Source organism: Myotis nattereri, assembly GCF_964212035.1.
Source record: "Myotis nattereri genome assembly, chromosome: 16".
In the NCBI taxonomy this organism is placed as follows: domain Eukaryota; kingdom Metazoa; phylum Chordata; class Mammalia; order Chiroptera; family Vespertilionidae; genus Myotis; species Myotis nattereri.
Window position 1 is genome coordinate 22,726,322 of NC_138091.1, and position 24,921 is coordinate 22,751,242.

Sequence of the window (24,921 nt, forward strand, 5' to 3'; positions counted from 1 at the left end):
TAATATATTTTTATTAATTTCAGAGAGGAAGGGGGAGAGAGAGAGAGAGATAGAAACAACAATGACAAGAGAGAATCATTGACTGGCTGCCTCCTGCATGCCCCCTACTGGGGATTGAGCCCACAACCCAGGCATGTGGCCTTGACTGGAATTGAACCTGGGACCCTTCAGTCCACAGGCCAATGCTCCATCCACTGAGCCAAACCAGCTAGGGCTGTTGATAGTGTCTTTTGATGCATAGGTTACTGCCATCTTTTGCAGTAACAAAAGTAATACCAAAATCCCAACAACTTAGCTAGATAAGCTAGATAAAAGTAGCAACCACATTTAGACACAGCACACAAAAGATAAAGATAAGAAGATTTCTGTTTTCTCATTTCAGCTTGCATGCCCCAGCCTGGGTGCGATGTGCTGATATGCCCCGGCTCAAGGAACACTGAGTGAGAGAGTTCATGGCCGGTCTGGGCAGCCTACCCCTATTACTAGAACAAGTCATGCACATTTCCTGCTGTGCACGGGACAGATCCATAAGAAAATGCTCTGTAAGGAGACAGTTCAACACTTTGGTCACTTGGTAGTTGGGTTCTGAAGACATTAGGGGAGCACAATGAATAGGGAAGAATAAGTTACTTACTTGCCTGCCATCTTGTCCCACATTTGTTTGACCTCTTACAACAGTTCGAATATTGTCATCCAGTCTCCTGGTAAAAAAAGTTAAAGAATACAAATCATTAAAATAATCTCTATTCTGGGCTAATCACAAGAGCAAGAGTTAGTAATTTATCCAGCATCTTCTGCAGACTGTACCCACTTGTCCAGAAAATCCAACAAGTCTGAATGATATAAGAGACACTGATGCCTTGGGCCCAAGTGGAGCCGAACAGCAGTGTAAGAAGCCAAGCCCGGCACAGCCTGACGAGTTGCCGCTGTTTTTTAAAAAAGGGCTGTTTTCACTTAGTATTCAGAGTGTCCAAAAGACCCATATAACTTTTAGTATTTTTCATGGAATAAACCAAAAATGAGAAAGTTGCTTAAACTTTATGGGAAGAAGCCAGAGAATTCAAATTACCCCACATAAATTCCTTCCTCAGAAACTTCCTCCAGAACCTTAAGAGGGATAAGGAGCCAGGGTAATATACGAAATCAGTCCTTTACCTTCCGGGCCCTGATTGTGCAACCTATGCAGGAGACAGATTTGTAGCCTCTAGCTCCTCTTTCTCCAGTGGCTCAACAGGGGCCATTAATGATGTCTCAACCAGAGACATCTATTTTAGTCAATTCCATTTTTACTTGAAGAATCCATTAAAGGTATGCGAGCAGAAGGAAAATAACCGGCTCACAAGTGATTTCTGGATCATCAGAGAATTTCCATTACTTGTGCAAACCCTAGACAACTTAGTGGTCTCCACTAGAATTGTTATAGCAAAAGTCTACCAAACAATGAACTGGCTTCTTTGCACTTCTTAAGGCATCCAATTCAACAAAACATTAACAATAGAGGTCTTCACCAAAAAAATCCAAAGGGGGAAAAATCTCCTGGATTCAAAATAAAGGCTTCTTCTCATCAAAAGTTAAAAAGCAAATCTACAGTTAATATGTTTAATTACAAATACATAAAAATATATATATGTGTGTATGTGTGTGTGTGTGTGTGTGTGTGTGTGTGTGTGTATATATATATATATCCCCTATATAATAAAAGGGTAATATGCAAGTTGACCCTAACAGCAGAGAGACTGGGAATCACTGGTCACTATGACACACACTGACCACCAGGGGGCAGACGCTCAATGCAGGAGCTGCCCCCTGGTGGTCAGTGTGCTCCCACAGGGGGAGCTCTGCTCAGCCACAAGCCAGGCTGACGGCTGCCAGTACAGTGGTGGTGGTGGGAGCCTCTCCCGCCTCCTCAGCAGCGCTAAGGATGTCCGACTGCAGCTTAGGCCTGCTCCCCGCTGGCAAGTGGACATCCCCCAAGGCTTGCAGAGGGATGTCTGACTGCCAGCTTAGGCCCAATCCCCCGGGGAGCGGGCCTAAGCCAGCAGGTGGTCTTTCCCCGAGGGGTCCCAGACTACAAGAGGGCACAGGCCGGGCTGAGGGACCCCCCCGACCCCCGAGTGCACAAATATATATACTAGAGGCCCATTGCAGGAAGATTCTTGCAAAAATAGGGCTTCCTACAGCCGGAGTGAAGCAGAGAAGGGAGCGAAACCTGCTGAGGCGGGCTTCGCTCCCGCCTCCGCCACCCCGCTTGCTTCCCTCCCATCTCTGCCAGCCCGCTTGCTTCGCAGCTTCGCTTCCTTCTGCAGCACTTGGCTCCCTTCTACGTTGCCTTCAGTCTTCACTCTGCACCTGTATAGGCAAATTAACTGCCATCTTTGTTGGGTTAATTTGCATACTCGTCTGACTGGCTGGTGGGCACAGCGGAGTAACACCAATTTGCATGTTTCTATTTTATTAGTGTAGATATCTGTATATAAAAAAGGCTAAGTGACCATCTGACCGTCCAGTACATATGATGTGCACTGACCACCAGGGGGCAGACACTCAAAGCAGGTGCTGCCGAGCTGTGGTGACATGGCAGCTGCGGTTCTCGGGTGACGCACCCCGGAACCAGAGAGGAGGAAGCCTGATTCCTTGATGGGCCGCGCAATTCCACCTTTGGCTGTGGGTTGCTGGGGCACTGTCGGCCCCAAATCTGGTTTATTGCCAATAACATTTACTAATATACATTTTACTAATTTTCTTTCACCTTTGACACTTCTATTATAGAGAAAGGGTGACTAGCAATATTAAAATACTTTTTCTAATTAATTTCCTTTCAGTATACATGAATCCGTGCACCGGGCCACTAGTTATGGTAATAATTATAATGAATAAATAAACACTGAGTATCTACCACGTGTTAAAACTGGAAATTCAGATGTGGACAAACCAGGACAAGGCTACTGGGCACGAAGGACACTTGATGACCACCCTAGACAATCACATCATAGATTAATCACGATGTTTCATCTCGGGCCACCACCCATACCAACCAGCAGATCTAACCTCACTGGTAGCTGGTATGTGGCCAATATATGTGTATACATGTATGTGTATACATATAAGCCCATATTCATATCTAAGCCTTAGGAATACACACACACACAAAGTAAATCTACTAAGAAAATAAAGCCATTACAAATATAGTAGAAATGCTACCCTGGCCAGTGTTGCTCAGTGGGTTAGAGCATCGTCCTGTACACCGAAAGGCCCAGCGTTTGATTCCTGGTCAGGGCACATACCCAGGTTTTGGTCTGATCCCTGGTTAAGGTGTGTATGAGAGGCAACCGATCCTTGTTTCTCTCTAACATCAATGTTTCTCTCTCTCTCTCTCTCTCTTTCTAGACTCTCTCATTTCCTCTCCTTCTAAAATCAATTTTAATCAGTTAGCCGCCACGATATTTTGAATTTAATTAAAGAAGGTCTGCCATTTGCGTCTATAGGCACTTATGGCATACAAATGGTTAAAAAATATATAAAAATGCTTTTGCCTCCTTTTATAACAACTGTTTTGAATAGCCTGTTACAGTTTTCTTCCCTTTTAACAAATAATTGAAGACTGATCAAAGAATTGAGGTCTTTGCCACAGGCTTGTATGAAAACCCACATAAAAAGAATTATTTTTCTTTCAAATGACCATTTATAGCAAAAGTGAGATTTCAGATAATGAAGCATATTTTTCATTATTAATAATCATATAGTATTACTTACCTTATTTTCAGTCTAATCTTGTTCACAACCTCGTCTATGTTTGCCAGAGACTACAATAAAGAAGGAAAAGTGCCAGCTATTATTTCGCTTCCTGGAATTCCTCTTTTACAGGGAAATGATGAACTATAATGGCTATTGATGACATCTCAGAAAATGTAATCAGAGAGTACAATTCAATTTTTACTTTAAAAAAAAAAAAGTATAGTGGTAATTGGCAACGATTGCAAAATCCAGCCTGGTATCTATTTTTATAAATGAAGTTTTATTGGAACACAGCCATACCTATTCACTTACATATTATCTACAGTTGGCTTTGAACTACAAAGTTGAGTAATTGCAACAAAGATTGAATGGTCCACAAATCCTAAAATATTTATTATTTTGCCTGACCCCTGATATATAGAATCATAAAAAATTCATACAACAAATATAGCAATGAATGAACATACATACAACATGGATAAATCTGACTAATATAATGTTGCACACAAAAGAAAGTTTGACAACAAGAGTATATACAGTAGGATTCCATTTTTATAGTTAAAAAATGAGTGAAACTATTCTCTCGTTTTAGAAGCAAAGATAGTGGTTATCTTTGGAGGAGACAGTGACTATGAGCAGGCAAGACAGGGCCATCTAAAGATGTTTTATTTCTTCTTTTATATAGATAGATAGATAGATAGATAGATAGATAGATAGATAGATTTCAGAGAGGAAGGGAGAGGGAGAGATAGAAACATCAATGATAAGAGAGAAGCATTGATCGTCTGCCTCTTGCATGCCCCTTACTGGGGATCGAGCCCACAACCTGGGCACGTGCCCTTGACCAGAATCGAACCCAGGACCCTTCAGTCTGCAGGCTGACGCTGTATCCACTGAGCCAAAGTGGCTAAGGCATGAAGATGTTTTATTTCTTGATCTGGGTGGTAGTTACATGGCTGAATTCATTTTGTGAAAATTCATCAAGCTATACACTTAAGATTTGTGTACTCTTCCACATTATGTTACTCTTTAATAAATAAATATATCTATTTTTACTAAGTGTATAGATCCACTAGAAAATAGTCTGGAATGATAAATACTAGAACTTGTAATCTATATTAGTAGCTAGAATCTATGAAATCAGTAGCAGTAGCTGTAATCCATGAAAAGGAAAGATTTAAAAATTTTTTTTTGCCTGAGTATTTTCTAACTGCTCTATATTGACTATGCACTGCTATTGTAATTATAATACAGGTATTTCTGTTTTTAAGACAATGACAATAGAAACAAATGGACTAGTTCCAACATTAGGGAGCAAAAAATGTGAGGAAATGGTGCCCCCTAATGGAATAGAGATGGTACAACTTAATAGCACTTATTTTTTTTTTGGGGGGGGGGGTGTTAATCCTCACCAGAGGATATTTTTTTCCATTGATTTAGAGAGAGTGGAAGGGAAGAAGGGGGGGAGAGAGAGAGAGAGAGAGAGAGAGAGAGAGAGAGAGAGAAGAGAAGAGAGAAGAGAGAGAGAGACAGACAGACAGACAGAGAGATCAATTGGCTGCCTCCTGCACATGTCCCGAATGGGAACTTGACCAGGAATCAAACCCAAAATCCTTAGGTGTGAAGGCCAACACTCTTAACCACTTAGGCACCAGTCCTCTTTCTCTCTCTCTCTTTTACCAACAGATATTTTATCTGAGCAAGAACTGGGGTGATGTAGGAACTGCTACCAGCAACCTGTGCTGGCAGGAGAAGACCAGGCTCCTGCTGGGAGCAGGGCTGGTAAGGAAATCAGGTCACAAGTGTTTGAGATGTCAGATGGGGCCATTCACATCTTGTCTACTGTTCTGACAAAGCCAATGGTTACTCTGAATTTCAGAAACCCAAGAACAGACTGAGGTAACAATAAATCTCAGAAAAGAGAGTTATTTTAATTGAGGAATCCTCTGTCAAGTTGTCATTGCAAAACCAGACTGAGTATAAATCACCACGGTGGTGACAGAACCTGAGTTGTCAGAGGACGTGGGTTTGGCAAATCTCTGCCACAAACAAATTTGCTGTATGTCTAGAGGGCAAGAGGTTTAACCTCTCTGAGTTTCTATTTCCTCATATGCAAAACAGGCATACTAGTTCTCACCTGGCTTATCTCTGCTGGAACCCATTCTTTTTTTTAAAAACAATTTTGGTACTTAAAAAAACTATTTAAAAAATGTTAACATTTGGGAAATTGGGGATGAAGGGTAGCCATGAATTCTTTCTGTTTGTTTGTTTGTTCTGTTAATACTCACCCAAAGATATTTTTCCATTAATTTTTAGAGCAAGTGGAAGGGAGGGGGAGAGACAGAGAGAAACATGGATGTTAGAGAGACACATGGATTGGTTGCCTCCCACATGCGCCGACCAGGGCTGGGGACAGGGCCTGCAACTGAAGTACATGCCCTTGACCAGATGGAACCCGCGGCCCATCAGTTCCTGGCCCGATGCTCTATTCACTGAACCAAACCAGCTAGGACAGCCATGAATTCTTTGTACTATTCTTGCGTCTTTTCTACAAATAGAAAATTATCTCAAAATTTAAAATTGTAATCTATTTAAATTGGTAAAACATGTAGAGGACCAAAAATTCAAACAGAAAAGGGCAGACAGTGGAAAGCAAGGCTTCTTTTCCCCTGTTCTGCCCGTCCACCTCCCAGTTCTCCTCGCCAGAGGCAATGGCTCCGGGCCAGTTTCTTCAGCACATTCTCAGAGATGTCTATGTATCTGAAGCAGATCCATAACTTATATCCCCTTCTTTACATAAATGCACATTGTCCTGTACCATGCTTTTTTCACTTAACAATATAACTTGAAGATCATTCCACATCAGCAAATACTGATGTTTGGTGGTACAGTAATTATTGCTTAAATTTAATACTCTGTAGACATGAAGGTCTTGCTTAAGTCATAACAATTTTCCCAAAAAGAATAATTCAAAATATATTATGCTTTCAGATGTTCAACTGCATTTATTTTAAAAAGCAAAAAACACTCTGGCCTGTGTGGCTCAACTGGCTGGGCATCATCCCATGCACTGAGAGGTTGCTGGTTTGAATCCAGGTCAGGGCACATACCCAGGTTGCAGGCTCAATCCCCAGCAGAGGGTGTGTGGGAGGCTGCTCATGGATGTGATGTCACATTGCTGTTTCTCTCTCTCTCTCTTCCCCTCTCCCTTCCTCTCTCTCTGAAAATCAATTTTAAAATCTTTAAAAAAAATGCAAACCTGGTCAGCAAACCTGTTGAGCATGGACCAGTGAACCAGGAGGTCACATTTTGATTCTCAGTCAGGACACATGCCCAGGCTGTGGGCTCAGTCTCCAGTGTGGGGCATGTAGAAGGTAGCTAATCAAATTTCTCTCATCATTGATGTTTCTATCTCTTTCCCCCTCTCCCCTCCTCTCTGAAATCAATAAAAAAATATATTTTTTAAAAACACACACACAAATAGGGAATGGACACTGGGCGGTGGTGGCTTGCCCGGGTGGGAATGGCTGGGGGAGGGGAGGCCAATTGGGGAAAAAGGAGACATATGTAAAACTTTAGACAATAAAAAAAGAAAAACAAACAAACAAAAAGCACAGGAAATGACCTAAAGGGCCCTCAATAGAAAAGTTAAATAAATGGGGCCACATATATTTGATGGACTTTTGTCCCACCTCTAAAGACACTGGCCAGGGAGACTCTGAAACAAATATCACTTAAGATAACATGCTAATAATGGGGAAAACACGTAAAAATACCAAGTACCCCATGAATACAACTTTTAAAAGACAAGAAAATTATAACGACTGCACGTTAGGGGGACTACTTGCTCTTTATCGTCCAGATTTTCTACTGGGGAAGCAAAAGGGAGAAGGGTGCTAACATTTAATGTGGATCTGTTATGCAACACTCCTCTGAACATTTTACAAAAATGATTTCCCTTAATCTTCTTACCAGGCTCTTTTCCTCCTCAGTATAAAGAATGGACAATAGGCCCTGAAAGCATAGATACTTTGTCCAAGGTCACGGAGGCTGGATTTGGTGGAGGTCTGACTCCAGGGTCTTCCCTCTTTCTTACTCTACCATGCTACCTCTAATACAATGGTTCCTGACCTAGTTTTTCTGCACCCCAACACACCTGAGGGATATGACACACTCCCTGCTATCAGCTCAGTGCCTCTCGATAACAATGATTCTCACTGGGGTTGAGGCCTCTCTGGCAGTTGGGAAAACGCCCCATAGGAATCCAGATTGGCTACCCTGGGTGGAGATGATACATCTACTCTTTGAGAATCATTCTTCTAGTTCTGTTGTAATGTGGCTGCACAGTGTTAATTCCATCGCTTACAAATGTCTTAATTATTGAAAAGTATTTCCTGACTTTAATGGTGATTCTTGTTGATTACAGAAAATACATAAAATCACACTCATCCCCAGCAGAGTATAATCACCATTAGCATTTTGGTATATTACCTTCTACTGCTCCTTCTATGCAAATACTATATGGCTTTTTAAAAAATTAAACTGAGATGATAAGCAATTTGACATCTTTTTTACTCTTAACCACACAGATGCATGCATTTTGAGGGAATCATTAAAAATTCTGTATAAACAGCTCCATATAACTCTATTTTTCAAAGTTCTTAATTTTATTTTTTACAATATATTTTTATTGATTACAGAGAGGAAGGGAGAGGGAAAGAGAGAGAGAGAAAGAGAGACATCAATGATGACAGAGAATCACTGATCAGCTGCCTCCTGCATGCCCCCTACTGGGGATCGAGCCTGCAACCTGGGAATCAAACCATGACCTCCTGGTTCATAGGTCAATGCTCAATCACTGAGCCACGCCAGCCAGGCTTAATTCTATTTTTTAATATAAATTTCATCTAGTTTCCCTAATTAAACCTCTAATGAAAACATGACAACTGTCATCTTCAGTTTTCTACTAGGAGACTGGAAGCCCAGCTACTCTTCAGAACCACCCACGGAGCTCTGTTATATACAGAAACCCACGTTCCCCACACCTGGACCTGGTGAGTTAGAAACATCTGGGGATCTGTTCCAGTCCACACAGACATGCAGTAGTTGCCACTGAATACAGACACCTTCACACCCTCCTCCTCGGAGTGTATGAATTTATTCTTGATACACTGATATACTTTAAATATTCTAAATTCATAATTCACAAGTATTTACTGTAGGTCCATGAGGCATAGAGATGGGCTTTGCCCAAGATATAGCAATAGCTGAAAGAAATTATAAATCATGCCACTACTTTTTATTACCTTTCCTTAAGGTCCATGGAAATCTGGGATAAATTGCTAAGTGTAAATCTGGGATTGGGGATATAAAGGTAACCCTGGGTCATAAATTTTCTGAGTCACCTAGGAAATTTCACAACACATTATCATGTACATGGGGACATAAGGCGAGACACATAACTAAATCTGGATGTCTTGTGCTCCCTACAGTAGTTTAAAAACAAATATAACAACATATCAGTAAGATGTAAGAACCTGGTGGTTTCCTATACAATTTTCAAATCTAACACATACTTTTGTTTTAGTGGGTCAGCAACCTTAATAGGGTGGGGTAAATGAAATATTTTCATGTTTAAAACTATCTCTATATCAGTTGTTCCCAAATTTCCATGTCCAGCTAATTTCCAGAATTCCTTTTTCATAGAAAATGATGAGCTCTACGTCCTCCAGTACACGGAAACACGGAAAGGTGGTGGGTTCAATTCCCACCTACTGTCAGGGTGCTTACAGGAGGCAGCTGATTGATGTTTCTTTCTCTCTCTCTCTCAAAAAAAAAAAAAAAAAAAATCAGTGAAAACATGTCCTCTGGTGAGGATTAAAAAACAACACTTTAATAAATTTGATATCATTTTTAAATAAAAAACAAAGAAAATGTGAGCGCTAAAAGCTATCTGTGAAATCTCAAAAGAGATAATCACAGAGTAGGATGCCATGCTTTCCAACTTTATCTTAAAAATTAACATGTCCATTAGAAAAAGCTGGTTTATGCCAAGAGAGTAACAATTATGGGGATTATGAGCTTCAGATTCAAATACTATCCAACCACATATTTCTACCTGGATGCCCCAAATGTTCCAAAATGAGCTCACCTTTACATCCTCCTACTAGCCAATATGTTCCCAAATGAGCTCACCTTTACATCCTCCTACTAGCCTATCTGCCACGGAAACCTGTTTCTTCTTCCTACTCCCAATATAGGGTAAAGGTGCTAACGCCCACTTAGTCTGCCAGGCTAGAAATCAAAGTCCAAAATCCTTCATTTGGCCTATAACGCACAGCTTAAATGTCATTTCCTCATGGAAGCCCTTTTGGGTCCCTCAGGGGCATGCTCTGTTTTCACAGCAATGGAGCATGTTTCCTTCGTGGCAATTCCATCATATGTAGCCGGGCATTCTCTAACTCTCGGTGCCTCATTATTCTCATCGTAAAGCAAGCATGTTAACAAAGTGAGAACTTACCATTGTTACGTGTTTAGAATAGTGCCTGGTGCATGGTAAGCATCCAATAAATATAATCTACTATTACCCTTGTACTCAAAGTGAGAACTCTTTTGACAGCAAGCAACAAATAATTAATAGTTATACGAACAAGTAATTGTGAAGCATAATAATTTGCTTATAACCAGCTAATGGTTTTATTAGACTGGAAGCTCTATATTGGGAAGGAGGGTATTTGCCTTTTCCATTCCTCTGGCCACAAATTTCTTACAGAGGGAAGCAGAGGAGGTGTTTTTTGTTGAGTAAATGAATGATTTCAGGTTCTACATCCCTTCAACTACCAAATTCTGTCTTGTGCCTCCTAAGTAGCTCTTGAATCTTGTTCTCTCCATCCTGGTCTCTACTGACGCTCTCATCATCATCTCTCTCTCTCTCTCTCTTTTTTTAATCTATACTTTATTGATTTTTTACAGAGAGGAAGGGAGAGGATATAGAGTTAGAAACATCGATCAGCTGCCTCCTGCACACCCCCTACTGGGGATGTTCCCGCAACCAAGGTACATACCCTTGACCGGAATCGAGTCTGGGACCCTTGAGTCCTCAGGCCGACGCTCTATCCACTGAGCCAAACCGACCAGGGCTCTCATCATCTCTCTTAAGTGATCTGTCACAGCAGTTTGCTAACTGGGTTCCCTGCCTCCAGTTCTGCCTCCCCCATTCACCCTCCACGTTGTTGCCAGATGGAATATTTTTTGATCCTCACCCAAGGATATGTTTTTATTGATTACTAGAGGCCCAGCGCACGAAATTGTGCATGAGTAGGGTCCCTAGGCCTAGCCTGCAATCAGGGCCACGTCCGCTGCCCCACACTGCCCCTCACTGCCGCTGCCCTGTGACACCCTGCAATGCTCAACGCTCCCCTACGCTCAACACCACTGCCGCCCCAAGACGGTCTGCAAAGCTCCCTGCCCCATGCTGCCCTGCAACGCTCGCCTCCCCGTGATGCTCACCACCCCCACAAGGCCCCACAGCTTGCCACTGGACACTCACCACTGCTCGCAACCCAACAATCCCCAGTCCTCCTCCCCCACCCCCACCCCACGTTCGAGGTTCCCCATTCATCATGCTGTGATCAGAACCTGCAGGACGGAGGAGGGACCAAGAGGTGGTCAATGCACCTCACAGCGACTGGTTGAGCAGTCGATCCAGTCGTTATGCTATGGTCCTGACCTTTTATATAGGATAGGATTGTTTTTAATGAGAGGAAGGAAGAGGGAGAGAAATATCAATGTGAGAAAGAAACATCGATTGGCGGCCTCCCATACACACCCCGATGGGAGATCAAACCCGCAACCTGGGTATGTGCCCTGACCTTTTGGTGTATGTGATGACACTCCAACCAACTGAGCCACACTGGCCAGGGCCGGATAAAAAAACTTTTTAATACTCACCTGAGTATTGAGGCAATGAGGAACTGTCTATCTCTAACATGAGGATATTCTTTTTATTGATCTTTAGAGAGAGAGTGGGAGGGAGGAAGGATGGGAAGACAAACATTGATGGGAGAGAGACACATTGACTGGGTGCCTCCTGCACGTGCTCCAACCAGGGCCGGAGATTGAACCTGCTACTGAGGTCTGTGCCCTTGACCAGGAATAGAACCCAAGACCCTTCAAACTGAGGGCCAATGCTCTAACCACTGACCCAAATCGGCCAAGGCCAGATGGAATTTTTTAAATGTGAACCTGATCCAGTCATTACTGTCAAGAATCCTTTTGTGACTACCCCGTGCCCAGAACAGCATCTCCAGAGGAGGGTGTGTGCATCCCCAAGGGGTTTGCCGTAATACCCATTAGGGTGTGAGAAAAAAAATATTAAAACCTTTATTTTCATCCTTTATTTATAATGCAAACACTACTAAAACCTAATTTATTTAAGACTGGTGCTAGGATATGTATGTAATATTTGGGGGGTAGAGGCTTAAGATTTAGTCCAGCAAATATCAGTGTGTGGAAAATATTTAAGGGTATAATTTCTAATAATATACTCACTCTACAAAGAATTCCACTCTAACAACAGTATTTGCTATTAGCTACTCCCCTGGTTACAATGAAGTTTGATGTCAATTTAACACTCCTTCTTTATCACGGCTCCTTCGATTTTATAGAATAACACATCAATCATAACACTCAAGAAGAGCCAGAAGCCATTAAAATGAAGGTAACTGCATACTTACTTGCTCTGTGGGGAACAGGGTATTGATATACTCCACAGCATTGAAATCTGCTCGATCTAGAGGATCCTGGCTTGGAAATACCTATATAAAGACAGGGGATTAGAAATGACCATCATCTTTCTGTCTTGTTTTATGTATTATTTCTTTCCTCTCTACTGGGTGGAAAAGGCAAAAATCAATTTTTTTTTTTTCATTTTATAAGGCTTAGATGCTCAATAAAATGTTAACATAAGACAGAACTTGGCTGGAGATCCTGGCTAGAGAACCTGGCTAAGCTGCTGATCAACTGAAAACTGTCTCCATGTCATTCCTTCTTCGCCAACTCCGTCCCCACCTATGGGAACCCCTGGACCTGCTGGGGTTGGACCCCAACAGTCAAGGCACAAGCATATGTGTCAAGAGCAAAGTCAATCTGAGCCCTGAAGAGCAACAATAATGATATTATAAATGCTGTTACAAAATTAAAAATATGCAAAAGAAAAAAAAAAGTTAAAATAAAATCTTTAATTTTTACCAACACCTGTAATTTTAACATCTTAGGTCTTGGTGCAACTAACAGAATAGAATATGAAACAGTGAAAAGTTCCACAGATATCAACAAAATGCCAATAAGTGGGCAATGTGCAAATCAGATTAAGCCAGCTGATGACATGGTTGTATCTTTAAGAAAGTCTTGCCTGGCTGGGGCTGGTGTAGCTCAGTGTTTGAGCATCTGCCCCTGAACCAGGAGCTCACAGATCAATTCCCCCGTCAGGGCTCATGCCCGGGGTTGGTTACACGCTCCATCCCCAGTGTTGGGGTGTGCAGGAGACAGCCTATCCATGTTTCTCTCTCATCAATGTTTCTCTCTCTCTATCCCTCTCTCTAAAATCAATAAAACAATATATTTTAAAAGTCTTGATAGAAACAATATATTAAAACAACATATTAAAAAAGAGACATAATGCACTATGTCTCAGAAATAGAATCTGCTATGCACTGAAGCGATTTTTATGGTTTACACAGTGTCAGGAAGTGAAGAGCTGGCAATGAGGAACTGTCTGTCTCTAAGAGGAAAAGGAATGCTGCCTTCTGAGAAACATGGCTAACTCCCTTCAAAAGTTGCAACTTGAACAAGGTGGATTATAAAAGTAATCAAGTGATCCCCTGGTATTTCACCAGCTCAGTATAGTTATTCTGGTTAGCAAACTCTTTCCTGATTATTAGATAAACCTGTGCTAGAACTCAGTATTATTAATAGTAAAACTGTCTTAAAATCCTTGTCAAACAATAACCGACTGTATGATTTGCTTCTTCTATTAGAGCCCACTAGGTCCAAAGAGCAAATGAAATACGTTGGGTTTTTTTTCTGGTTGTTTTTTTTTTTTTTTTTGCAAATGGAGGTGGGTGGGGAGCAGTGTGGCCTGAACACCAAAACGGGTGCTCAATGGGCTGGCACCCTCAGGATGAGCCACGTGAGCTTTGGATGGGTAAGCCAACCACTCCAGGAAAAACACACCTAAAACTCTACTAAGAGACCTCTTCTCCTCTTACTAGGAGCAGTACCTTCTATAACAGCGGTTCTCAACCTCTGGGTCGCGACCCCTTTTGGGGGTCGAACCACCCTTTCACAAGGGTCGCCTAAGACCATCGGAAAACACATATATAATTACATATTGTTTTTGTGATGAATCACTATGCTTTAATTATGTTCAATGAAAATACATCCTGCATATCAGATATTTACATGACGATTCATAACAGTAGCAACATTACAGTGATGAAGTAGCAACGAAAATAATTTTATGGTTGGGGGTCACCACCACATGAGGAACTGTATTAAAGGGTCGCGGCATTAGGAAGAGAACCACTGCTCTGTAAGGATCTAAATGAGCGATTTTAACCTTTTCCTCTCATGGCACACCGGTTTAAAAAAAAATCGCTGGTCTGAATCACTATTTTTAATAGCAATACTCTTTTAAAAACTCAATAGACTTGAAAAGAGAATCTGGGCAACTAGAGAGCCCCCACAGGGAAGGGAGGCCTCCTGCGAATAGTCTTCAACCTCACCCAACACAGCAACGGCAGGAGCTGTCAGCCACGTAAGCCCGATAACGGGGTCCTGGTCCAACATGTCCCCTCTGCTCTTCGATCCGCTTCGGGAATCGAAGATACGCTCTCCCGTCAATTCGGAGTCACGCCCCAGGGGCTGGGCTGAGACCTGGGAGCCGCGGCACAGCAGCCTGGCGAATGCAGGGGCAGCTCTACACCCCCAAACCCTGGGCTGCGGGCCAGGAGTCCACCTCCAGGTCCGTCCCTTCGGGAAGCACCGCTGCTTGGCCCAAACGCAGGAGGATGCCCCCTCCAAAGACAACCCCGGCCGAGGAAGGGCTCTCTCCCGCCCCTCGATCCGGGAGCCCCTTCCCTCCCCCACCTCCCCCCACACTTGTCCCTTCTCTTCCGTGCCTGGCTCCCACCTCGGGCCACCCCAGGTCCCACCCCCGCAGCGCCCCGTCCCCCGCACTCCCCTCCCCTCAGGGGGCGGAACGCTCACCTGCTCGATGGCGAGCTGCACGTCGGGCGTGAGCTGCAGCACCGCCTCCAGCTCCTCCACGAACTCCAGGTCCTCCTCCTCCATCATCCCGCCGCCCAGCTCCTCCGGACGCACACCCCGGCCCCGGGTCGGGCCTCCTGCGGTCACCCAAACCGCAGAACCATACCCCGCGGCCGGCAGCGCTGCAGCGAGCTCCGGCTCGGCCAGCTAGCCGGGAACTTCCGGGAAGGCGGCACTTCCGGGACGCGAGGCATTCTGGGATAGCGGAGGACTGACCTCCGGGTGCCCGGAGGAGGCGAGCCGGGCACGTCCCGGATTCTTCCCGGACAGCGCTGACCCGACGAGGAGGGGGCCGTCGTCCTCTCGCCGAAGGGCGCGGACACTGCAGGACCCCCCGGTGAGGATGTGCCCTCGCACCGTGGCGACCGACCGACAGCCACCCCCTCGGGCCCCGAAGCCGGGGGTCCTTCAGCTCCCAGAGCCCCCCCTTGGTCAATGGCAGTAGGTGCCCCTGCCATCGGGGGAGAAATGACCCCAGCTGGTAAGTGGCAGTGTTGCCAAAGACAGCATGTCGGATGGGACAGTGTCCACGTTCAGAGTTAAGTTCCCCTGGTGTCAGGCCTGCAGGCAGAGATTTCGGGGGGAGTCTGCAGCTCCTTGGGGTGAGGGTGGGCAGGGGGAGGTCCAGCGTCGTCAGTGCCCCTCCAAGGGGAGCTGTTTACTTTCTGAGACTCTGAACAGCTGGCGTCTGAGTCCCACTCCACCACTGATAGGCTGTGTGATCCTGAACACATGACTCCCTCTGTTTGCCTGCAAGGATGTGGGGACGGCTACATATAAAAAGCACCATGCAAATTTAAGCTAGTAATACAGGTAATATGTGGGTGCCTGTTTCTCATGCACCACGAAAAAAAAGAGGCCAGATCACCCTGTGGAACCGCTCTTCCCCCAGACACTTAAGACGACGAGAGAATTGCAGCCAAAGGCAGAGCTGTTTCACCAGCTACACATTGTGAAACCCTGTGATGGAAGAGTGCCTGGCCCCTCGGAGATTTTCCTAAAATTTCATTTTATCAGCGTTGTAGTAAAGAAAAGATGGAATCAGCGTAAATTTCTAACAATAAAGGAAGGGTTAAAATATAAATCAGCTATACAATGGGTTCATAAAAGCATAGTTTTTAAAATTATTTAATGACATGGAAACGTGCATAAAATATTTCAGAAAGCAAAATGTATATTTCAGAAAGCAAAAATGTACAGTATTGTCCCAGTCTGGATGTGTATATTTTGTGCCTATAAAAATGATAGCAAATCCCTAGCCAGTTGGTTCAGTGGATAGAGCATCAGCCTGCGGATTGAAGGGTCCCGGTTTCAATTCCTGTCAAGGGCACGTACCTTGGTTGCAGGCTCAATCCCCTGCCCAGGTCAGGGTGTGTCTCACATCCAGCGTTTCTCTCGTTTTCTGTCTCTCCCCCTCCCACCCTTCCATTCTCTCTGAAAATCAATGGAAAAATGTCCGTGGATGAGGATTAACAAAAAACAAACAAACAAAATGATAGCAAAGAAAAAGTACTTTTTTGCAGGTGATGGAGTGTACATTGTACATTTTCCCAAAATGTCTACAATGAGCCTGAAGTCCTTTTATATTCAGGAATATAAATGCCCCCCCCCCCCTTAAAATAAATAAAAAAGAAAAATGTAGCCCTAACCGGTTTGGCTCAGTGGATAGAGCGTCGGCCTGCGGACTCAAGGGTCCCAGGTTCGATTCCGGTCAAGGGCATGTACCTTGGTTGCGGGCACATCCCCAGTAGGGAGTGTGCAGGAGGCAGCTGATCGATGTTTCTCATCGATGTTTCTAACTCTCTATCCCTCTCCCTTCCTCTCTGTAAAAAAATCAATAAAATATATTTGTAAAAAAAAAAAGAAAAGAAAAATGTAATTATATCCACCTGTCTTGGATTTTTTTTTTTCCATCACAAGCAAGTCCTACGATAATTCCATCATCCCTCCCATCCACATTTCCTCATTCCTCACCCCCTCCCCTGGCAGTCACTGGCCTGATTTCTGTCCCTATAATTTGACTTGTTTGGAATGCCATATAAATGGAAACATATGTCACCATTTGAGTGGCTTCTCTCGCCTAGCATAATGCATTGGGTTTCATCATACGGTGACACGTATCAGTAGTTCATTTATTCTTGCTGAGTGGTATTTCCACTTACATGGCTATGCAACAATGGGCTTATACATTCCCTGGCTGGAGGATGTTAGGGTTGTTTCCAGTGTTGAGTGATGATGAATAAAGCTGCTATACATATTCATGTGCAGGTTTTTGTGTCCATAAGTTTTCATTTCACTTGGGTGTATACCTAGAAGTGGGATTGCTGGATTGTGTGGTGAGTGTGTGTGTAACTTTATAAGAAACTGGTAAATGTTTTCCAAAGTGGCTGTATTATTTTTTGCGTTGCTACCAGCAGTGTATGAGAGTTCTGGTTGCTCACAGATCTTATGTGGGGTTTTTTTTAAATAATATTTTTTATTGATTTCAGAGAGGAAGGGAAAGGGAGAAATAGAAACATCAATGGTGATAGAGAATCACTGATTGGCTGCCTCCTGCATGCCTCCCCACTGGGGACCAAGCCTGCAACCCAGGCATGTGCCCTGACCTGAAATCGAATGGTGGACCTCCTGATTCCTAAGTTGATGCTCAACCACTGAGCCACGCTGGCCAGGCAAGCTTACGTTTAATGTTCATAATAATAACGAACATGTCCTACCTAGCCCTTACTCCATGCCAGACACCCTGCAAAGCATGCATTGTCTCTTTCAACCTGCATGGCAATTCTGAGGTTGATAGTTATCATTACCCCTATTAACAGATAAGAAAATGGAGATGTAGTTAAAAATGAAACAAAACTTGCCCAAGGTCCGATAGCTAACTTTCCCTGCCATTCATTCACTTGCTGGTGATAAGCACTAGGCTAGATGCTAGGAATTGATCAATCAACAAATAGACCACCCTAGCCGGTTTGGTTCAGTGGATACAGTGTCGGCCTGTGGACTCAAGGTTCCCTGGTTCAATTCCGGTCAAGGGCACGTGCCCAGGTTGCAGGCTCAGTCCCCTGTAGGGGGCGTGCAGGAGGCAGCTGATCAATGATTCTCTTTCATCATTGATGTTTCTATCTCTCTCTCCCTCTCCCTTCCTCTCTGAAATCAATAAAAATGTATATTTTAAAAAGATAGACCAAGTGCCTGCCTCCATGGAGCAATTTGCATGTATAGAAAATAAATATGTAATGGTGATGCTTGCTGAAAGACAAGTAGGGGAGAAAGTGGGGGAAGGGAGATATCTGTAATACTATCAACAATAAAAATATTTTTTTTAAAAAAAGACAAGCACATGTTGAGACACTATAGTGATAGAGTGTTCTGATTGGTCAGCAAAGGCTTCTCTGAGGAAGTAAGTTTTAAGCTGAAGCAAAGGGTTGGTGGTGGGAGTAAGGGATGACAGATGAAAGGAATGGTATATGCAAAAGCCACGAAGAGGGAAGAAATTGGCCAGGGTGATGGGAATTTGAAAGCCAAGGGAAAAGTGGTACAAGAAGAGGCTGGAGAAATAGGCAGTGCCAGAGCGTGGAGGCTCCTGAAGGTCACGTTAAGGAATGGAAAACCTTTGAAGGATTATAAGCAGAGGAGTGACATGACCAGGTTTACCATGGCTATCATCAGCCCTCGTCTCCTCATTTTTGATTTCTCTGTTTCTGAGCAGCCCACTGTCATGGAGAGTCATGTAACCAGGGTGAGCATCACCGGTGGAAATCCATGCTGCCCAGTTTCCACTGATTGTCCTTTTACACATCCACTGTCAACTCTCCATTGTACTCCCCCTACGGCCCAAAACATTTCCCTACTTGGAATTTCTCGACTCCATCATTTTTTCCTTTCTTCCCTTTGCAGATAAAATACTAGTAATGAATGTAAGTTACACATGACAAGAGTGTAGGAATATAAGGGAGCAGAGATACAGGTGAATTCCACATTTTAAGGAACTGCATTAAAATAAGTAAGAACAGGCTAGACTGATTTCTGATAAGCAAAAGAGGGAAATACTTTTAATAGAAGGGGGAAACCTGGAAAGACAGATTATTCACTTTTAAAATTAAAAAAATACGGAGAAATTGGATATGAAAATAGGAGCATGTGATCTCAAAAATAAGCTGTACTTTTTCTTTTTAAACAGTTTCCTGTTTTGCTGTGAGATAGGGTACAGATGATGACAAAGTATCACAGAAAACATATTTTCTATTTTGAAATTTCACCAAGTGAGGCATAAATTCAGTCTCTAATACTTACACACACACACACACACACACACACACACACACACACAAACCTTGGAGACACTATCTACACTAATAAAAGAGAAACATGGTAATTGGCATACAACCACTACCCTTCCCATTGGCTAATCATCGAGATATGCAAATTAACTGTCAGCCAAGATGGCGGCCGGCAGCCAGGCAGCTTGAAACTAACATGAGGCTTGCTTGCTTCAGTGACGGAGGACTCCAACCTTCCCCACCGGCCGCTGCAGGCCTCTGAGCCTGCAGTTTCAAACATTGTAACAAATTCAGACGCTAAACAAAACCCCAGAAACCAGCTTTCAGCCGGCTGGGATCTCAGAGCTGGAGTTGATACAGAGTTTCAAGAACCGAAACAAACCAGATACCTGCTTTCAGGAACGGAGGCCTAAGAGCTGGAGCCTCAGAGCTAAAGCTGGCCCAGAATTAAAAAAAGAAAAAGAAAAAAAGGAGCAGTTGGGAGCTTCAGTCCCAGCCTGAAAACAGCCCTCAGCCCCTCACCCAGACTGGCCAGGCACCCCAGTGGGGACCCCCACCCTGAAGGGTGTGTGACCAGCTGCAAACAGCCATCATCCCCTCATCCAGGCTGGCCAGGCACCCCAGTGGGGACCCCCAGTCTGATCCAGGACATCCTTCAGGGCAAACCAGCCGGCCCCCACCCATGCACCAGGCCTCTATCCTATATAGTAAAAGGGTAATATGCCTCCCAGCACCGGGATCAGCGGAGCTGAGAGGCCTCCCGGCACCGGGATCAGTGTGACAGGGGGCAGCACCCAAATCCCCTGATCGCCCCGCGGCTCTGTGTGTGACAGGGGGCAGGGCCACAACCTCCCTATCGGCCCTGCTCTGTTCGTGACAGGTGAAGGCGCCCCAACCCCCTGATGGGCCCTGCTCTGTGAGTGATAGAGGGCAGCGCCCCAACCCCCTGATTGCCCTGTGGCTCTGTGCGTGACAGGGGGGAGCTCCTCAACCCCCTGATGGGCCCTGCTCTGTGTGTGACAGGGGGGAGCTCCTCAACCCCCTGATGGGCCCTGCTCTGTGCATGACAGGGGGGAGCTCCTCAACCCCCTGATGGGCCCTGCTCTGTGCATGACCGGGGGGGGGGGGGGGAGCTCCCCAACCCCCTGATCGGCCCTGCTCTGTGCGTGACAGGGGGCGGCGCCCCAACCCCCTGATTGGCCCTGCTCTGTGCATGACGGGGTGGCGCCACAACCTCCCCATCGACCTTGCCTTGAGTGTGACAGGGGGCGGTGCCCCAACCCCCCAATCGGCCCTACCCTGAGTGTGACTGAGGGTGGCATCACAACCTCCCAATCCGCCCTGCTCTGTGCATGATAGGGGGCGGCGCCCCAACTCCCCAATCGGCCCTGCTCTGAGCCCAACCAGGGGCTGCACCTAGGGATTGGGCCTGCCCTCTGCCACCCGGGAGCAGGCCTAAGTCAGCAGGTCGTTATCTCCCAAGGGGTCCCAGACTGCGAGAGGGCACAGGCCAGACTGAGGGACACCCCCCTCCCTCCCGAGTGCACAAATTTTTGTGCACCGGGCCTCTAGTCCTTTAATAACGGGCGATCTCAAAGGATCTATATATATAAAAGCCTAAGCAACCATTTGACCGGAGGCTATGACATACACTGATCACCAGGGGGCAGACACTCAACGCACAGGCATGGAAGTATGGAACAGACTGATGAGTCTCAAAGGGAAGGGGGGGAGTGGGAGGGCAGGAAGATCTTATATGCATACTAGAGGCCCAGTGCACAGATTCATGCACTGGTGGGATCCCTCGGCCTGGACTGCGGGGATCAGGCCAAAACCGGCAGTCTAACATCCCCTGAGGGGTCCCGGATTGCGAGAGGGCGCAAGCCCCACTGAGGGAACCCCAATGTGAATGAATCCATGCACTAGGCCTCTGGTAGATTTATAACAGACTGTAGAGGAGTCCTGGGGTGCATCTATGAGATTAGCATCAGAATAAAATGGGAAAAAACCCATCACCCCCAAATAAGAAATTTTCATAACATTTCTCATTGTGCCAAAAAAAAATTGTAAAGTATAGGATGGAAATAATAAGTAGTTTAAAACAACCTTTGTTAATGAAATCCAGTAAGATTTCTAAATTTCATGTGCCCCTGTCATTTAGTGTTTCTACCTCTATTAAAATGAATCTCCAGCCGAAACCGGTTTGGCTCAGTGGATAGAGCGTCGGCCTGCGGACTGAAGGGACCCAGGTTCAATTCCGGTCAAGGGCATGTACCTGGGTTGCGGGCACATCCCCAGTAGGAGATGTGCAGGAGGCAGCTGATCGATGTTTCTCTCTCATCAATGTTTCTAACTCTCTATCTCTCTCCCTTCCTCTCTGTAAAAAATCAATAAAATATATTTTAAAAAATAAAAATAAAAATAAAATAAAATGAATCTCCAATATCCTATTACATTTGCAATTGGTTACATTGTTTGTGAAGTACTAGAATATATTAAGTAGACATTGTGCAAAGTATGTTCTTTTATAAGATCAAGACAATGTCTCTATTCCATTTAAGCCTCTCTCTCTGTGATGACCTAAACAGCTGGGCTTTTGTGAAATTTCTTGTTAAAAATTGCAGGATGTCTGAATTTTACCTGATCCTAATGCCAGTAGCATAGTCCCTTCTCCCAACACTGTGATAACCAAAAACACCCCCTATAAATTCCCACATGCCCTCTAGGACTCTCCAGCACTCTCAAACTTAGATCCTGCTGTCAATATGGGTGGCTAAAGCTCCCAGGCCAACTTGTAGTGGAGGAATGCAGTTTAATTTCTACATAAAAGCTTGTTCAAATGTTTTCTTGGCGCTCCTTTATGGACTGTTTTTAGTAGATGGCTTTTCGTGATGACAGACTCTTTTGCTATCTTTCATTCCTGAATTTTCTGAATATCCTGGACCCTGGCGTTTGTTCCTGACTGACATCATTCTGTATGTTCCCATATCCCGGACACCCAGTTTTGTTTTGATTGGTACTCTGGTTCTCTGTGCAAGCCCAGTCTTGCCAAGCAGATCATAATCTCCAGCGAGCTTCAGTAGCTCCTCTGTTCCCACGGTCATAGCTCAGGCATGCAGGCCTGTGTATATGCTCGCTCCCAGATGCTTTTAAATTAGACCCTTTCACCCTAGCCAGTTTGGCTCAGTGGATAGAGCATCAATCTGCAGACTAAAGGGTCCCAGGTTCGATTCCGGTCAAGGGCACATGCCCGAGTTGCGGGCTCGATCCCCAGTGGGGGGCGTGTAGGAGGCAGCAGATTGATGATTCTCTCTCATCATTGATGTTTCTATCTCTCCTTCCTTCCTCTCTGAAATCAATAAAAATATATTTTAAAATTTTTTAAAAATTAGACCCTTTCCCCCTTGGCTATACAGGGTTCATATTCAGCAATTCCTTTACTTAATCAGTAATAGTCATCATTGTATAGGGCAAAATGACAACTCCTTTTGTGCAGGTCTTACACATTACAACAAATGAAAAAAAGACACTTGTTTTATAAAATTGACATTAACTAGTACAGTCATTACAACGTAGCTACTGTTAATTCATTGTATACCTCACAACGCCACCGTCACATCCAGCCCTGCTTTCTTGTTTCTGAAACTCCACTTCTTCCTGCTGAGTTCCGTTGCAGTCCCTGAGCTGGATCTTCGGCCTCTCCTCTTCTCCGGGTCTATAGCAGTCGTTCTTAACCTTTTTTGAGTCCGAATCCCTTGGAATAAGGGAAGAAAAAGACACATTTGCACAACATTTTATTTTTTTTTTTAATTGAATTTTTACAGAGAGGAAGGGAGAGGGATAGAGAGTTAGAAACACCAATGCGAGAGAAACATCGATCAGCTGCCTCCTGCACACTCCCTACTGGGGATGTGGCCGCAACCAAGGTACATGCCCTTGACCGGAATCGAACCTGGGACCCTTGAGTCTGCAGGCCGAGGCTCTATCCACTGAGCCAAACCGGTCAGGGCTGCACAACATTTTACACGCAAATTTAAGGTGGGGGATTCCATTAAGTATATCTTAAATTTTTTTTAAAGCTCACACCTCCTGCTAAACGTAGAAATCTTGTGAACAACCCTCTCACACACAATATTCTGATGAGATGTGATTCCCATCCCTCCAATCTTTATAATCACTGACATACAGTTGATATCCATTCTCCACAAGCCAAGAATTGCTTTTGCCCAGCTAAACGTTTTTAGGTCTACATTTAAAAAAAAAAAAACACCATAAAGTTTTGTTTCCTAAATATAATATTGTTCAAGATTCTGATTGCTTCCTCCACCCCAAACTCCCATTGAGACTCATCGCTTTGAGAAACTCTCACAGCCATCATTAGCCTACAGATCTTTTGTATCCACACTTGGGTTTCTCCCCGTAGGACAGTGATGGCGAACCTTTTGAGCTCGGCGTGTCAGCATTTTGAAAACCCTAACTTAACTCTGGTGCCGTGTCACATATAGAAATTTTTTGATATTTGCAACCATAGTAAAACAAAGATTTGTATTTTTGATATTTATTTTTTATATTTAAATGCCATTTAACAAAGAAAAATCAACCAAAACAGTGAGTTCGCGTGTCACCTCTGACATGCGTGTCATAGGTTCGCCATCACCGCCCTAGTGTCAGGCACATATTGTCAGCTGCCAGTGAAAAGCTTCACTTCGCTTATGCTCACTTTCTCTTTCCCTTTGCCTTCACTGCCCTTGCAGAGGCACAGTTATCTGTTGGATTTAGTTTAGTAATTAGGGGCAGGTATAATCCACTATGCTAAATGATAGGGAATGGTTTCAGGAACTAGTACAATGAAATACATTTTCTTTTTAAATATATTTTTATTGATATTTTAGAGAGAGGTAGGGAGAGGGAAAGATAGAAACATCGCTGAGAGAGAAACATCCACACGGACTGGCTGCCTCCCGCATGCCCCCTGCTGGGGATGGAGCCCATAACCCAGGCGTGTGCCCTGACCTGGAATCAAACCCGTAACCTCTTGGTGCGTGGGTTGTCCCTCAACCACTGAGCCACACCAGCTGGGCTACAATGAAATACATTTGCATAGTACTTTATGCATGGCTTCAATGCTTCCATATATGTGGTTAGTCTTCACCAAAGTCCTTGAGGCAGGTAGGGCAGTAGCGTGCGGAGCCAAGGTGATGCGAAGTATTGGCCTGCTGCACTGACACCAGGGTCTGATACGTTGCAGTCCAGTGCTTTTGCTCTTCTGCCTCGCTAACCTCCTGAACTAGGCCCTGTTACAGTAGGGGGAAATCTTGGAAAAATCAAAGCCGTTACTTTCCAAGAGCTTATATGACATCTTGACACTTTAAAATATGATGACCCTGCTCAGTTGGTTAAAGCATCATCTGATATGCCGAGGTTGCCAGTTTGATCCCCGGTCAGGGCACATACAAGAATCAACCCAACCTATGAGGGAAGGTGGAGGGTGAGGGGGTAAGAGATCAACCAAAGGACTTGTATGCATGAATATGAGCATAACCAATGGACACAGACGGGGGGGGGGTGGGGGGGCGGG

At 44.5% G+C, this 24,921-nt stretch overlaps 1 protein-coding gene across 1 annotated transcript in view; it reads right to left on the minus strand.

Annotated features, from left to right (window-relative positions):
* Positions 1 to 15,735, minus strand: part of VPS53 (VPS53 subunit of GARP complex) — a 150,873-nt gene extending 135,138 nt beyond the window's left edge. Inside the window, exons 1-4 of the mRNA XM_081109366.1 lie at positions 15,004 to 15,735; positions 12,471 to 12,551; positions 3,754 to 3,803; positions 635 to 701 (exon numbers count right to left, since the gene is read on the minus strand). Of these exons, the coding sequence (XP_080965492.1) occupies positions 635 to 701; positions 3,754 to 3,803; positions 12,471 to 12,551; positions 15,004 to 15,090 (285 nt within the window). The 5' untranslated portion in view covers positions 15,091 to 15,735. The remainder of the gene's footprint in view (positions 1 to 634; positions 702 to 3,753; positions 3,804 to 12,470; positions 12,552 to 15,003) is intronic.
* Positions 15,736 to 24,921: the final 9,186 nt, after the last annotated feature.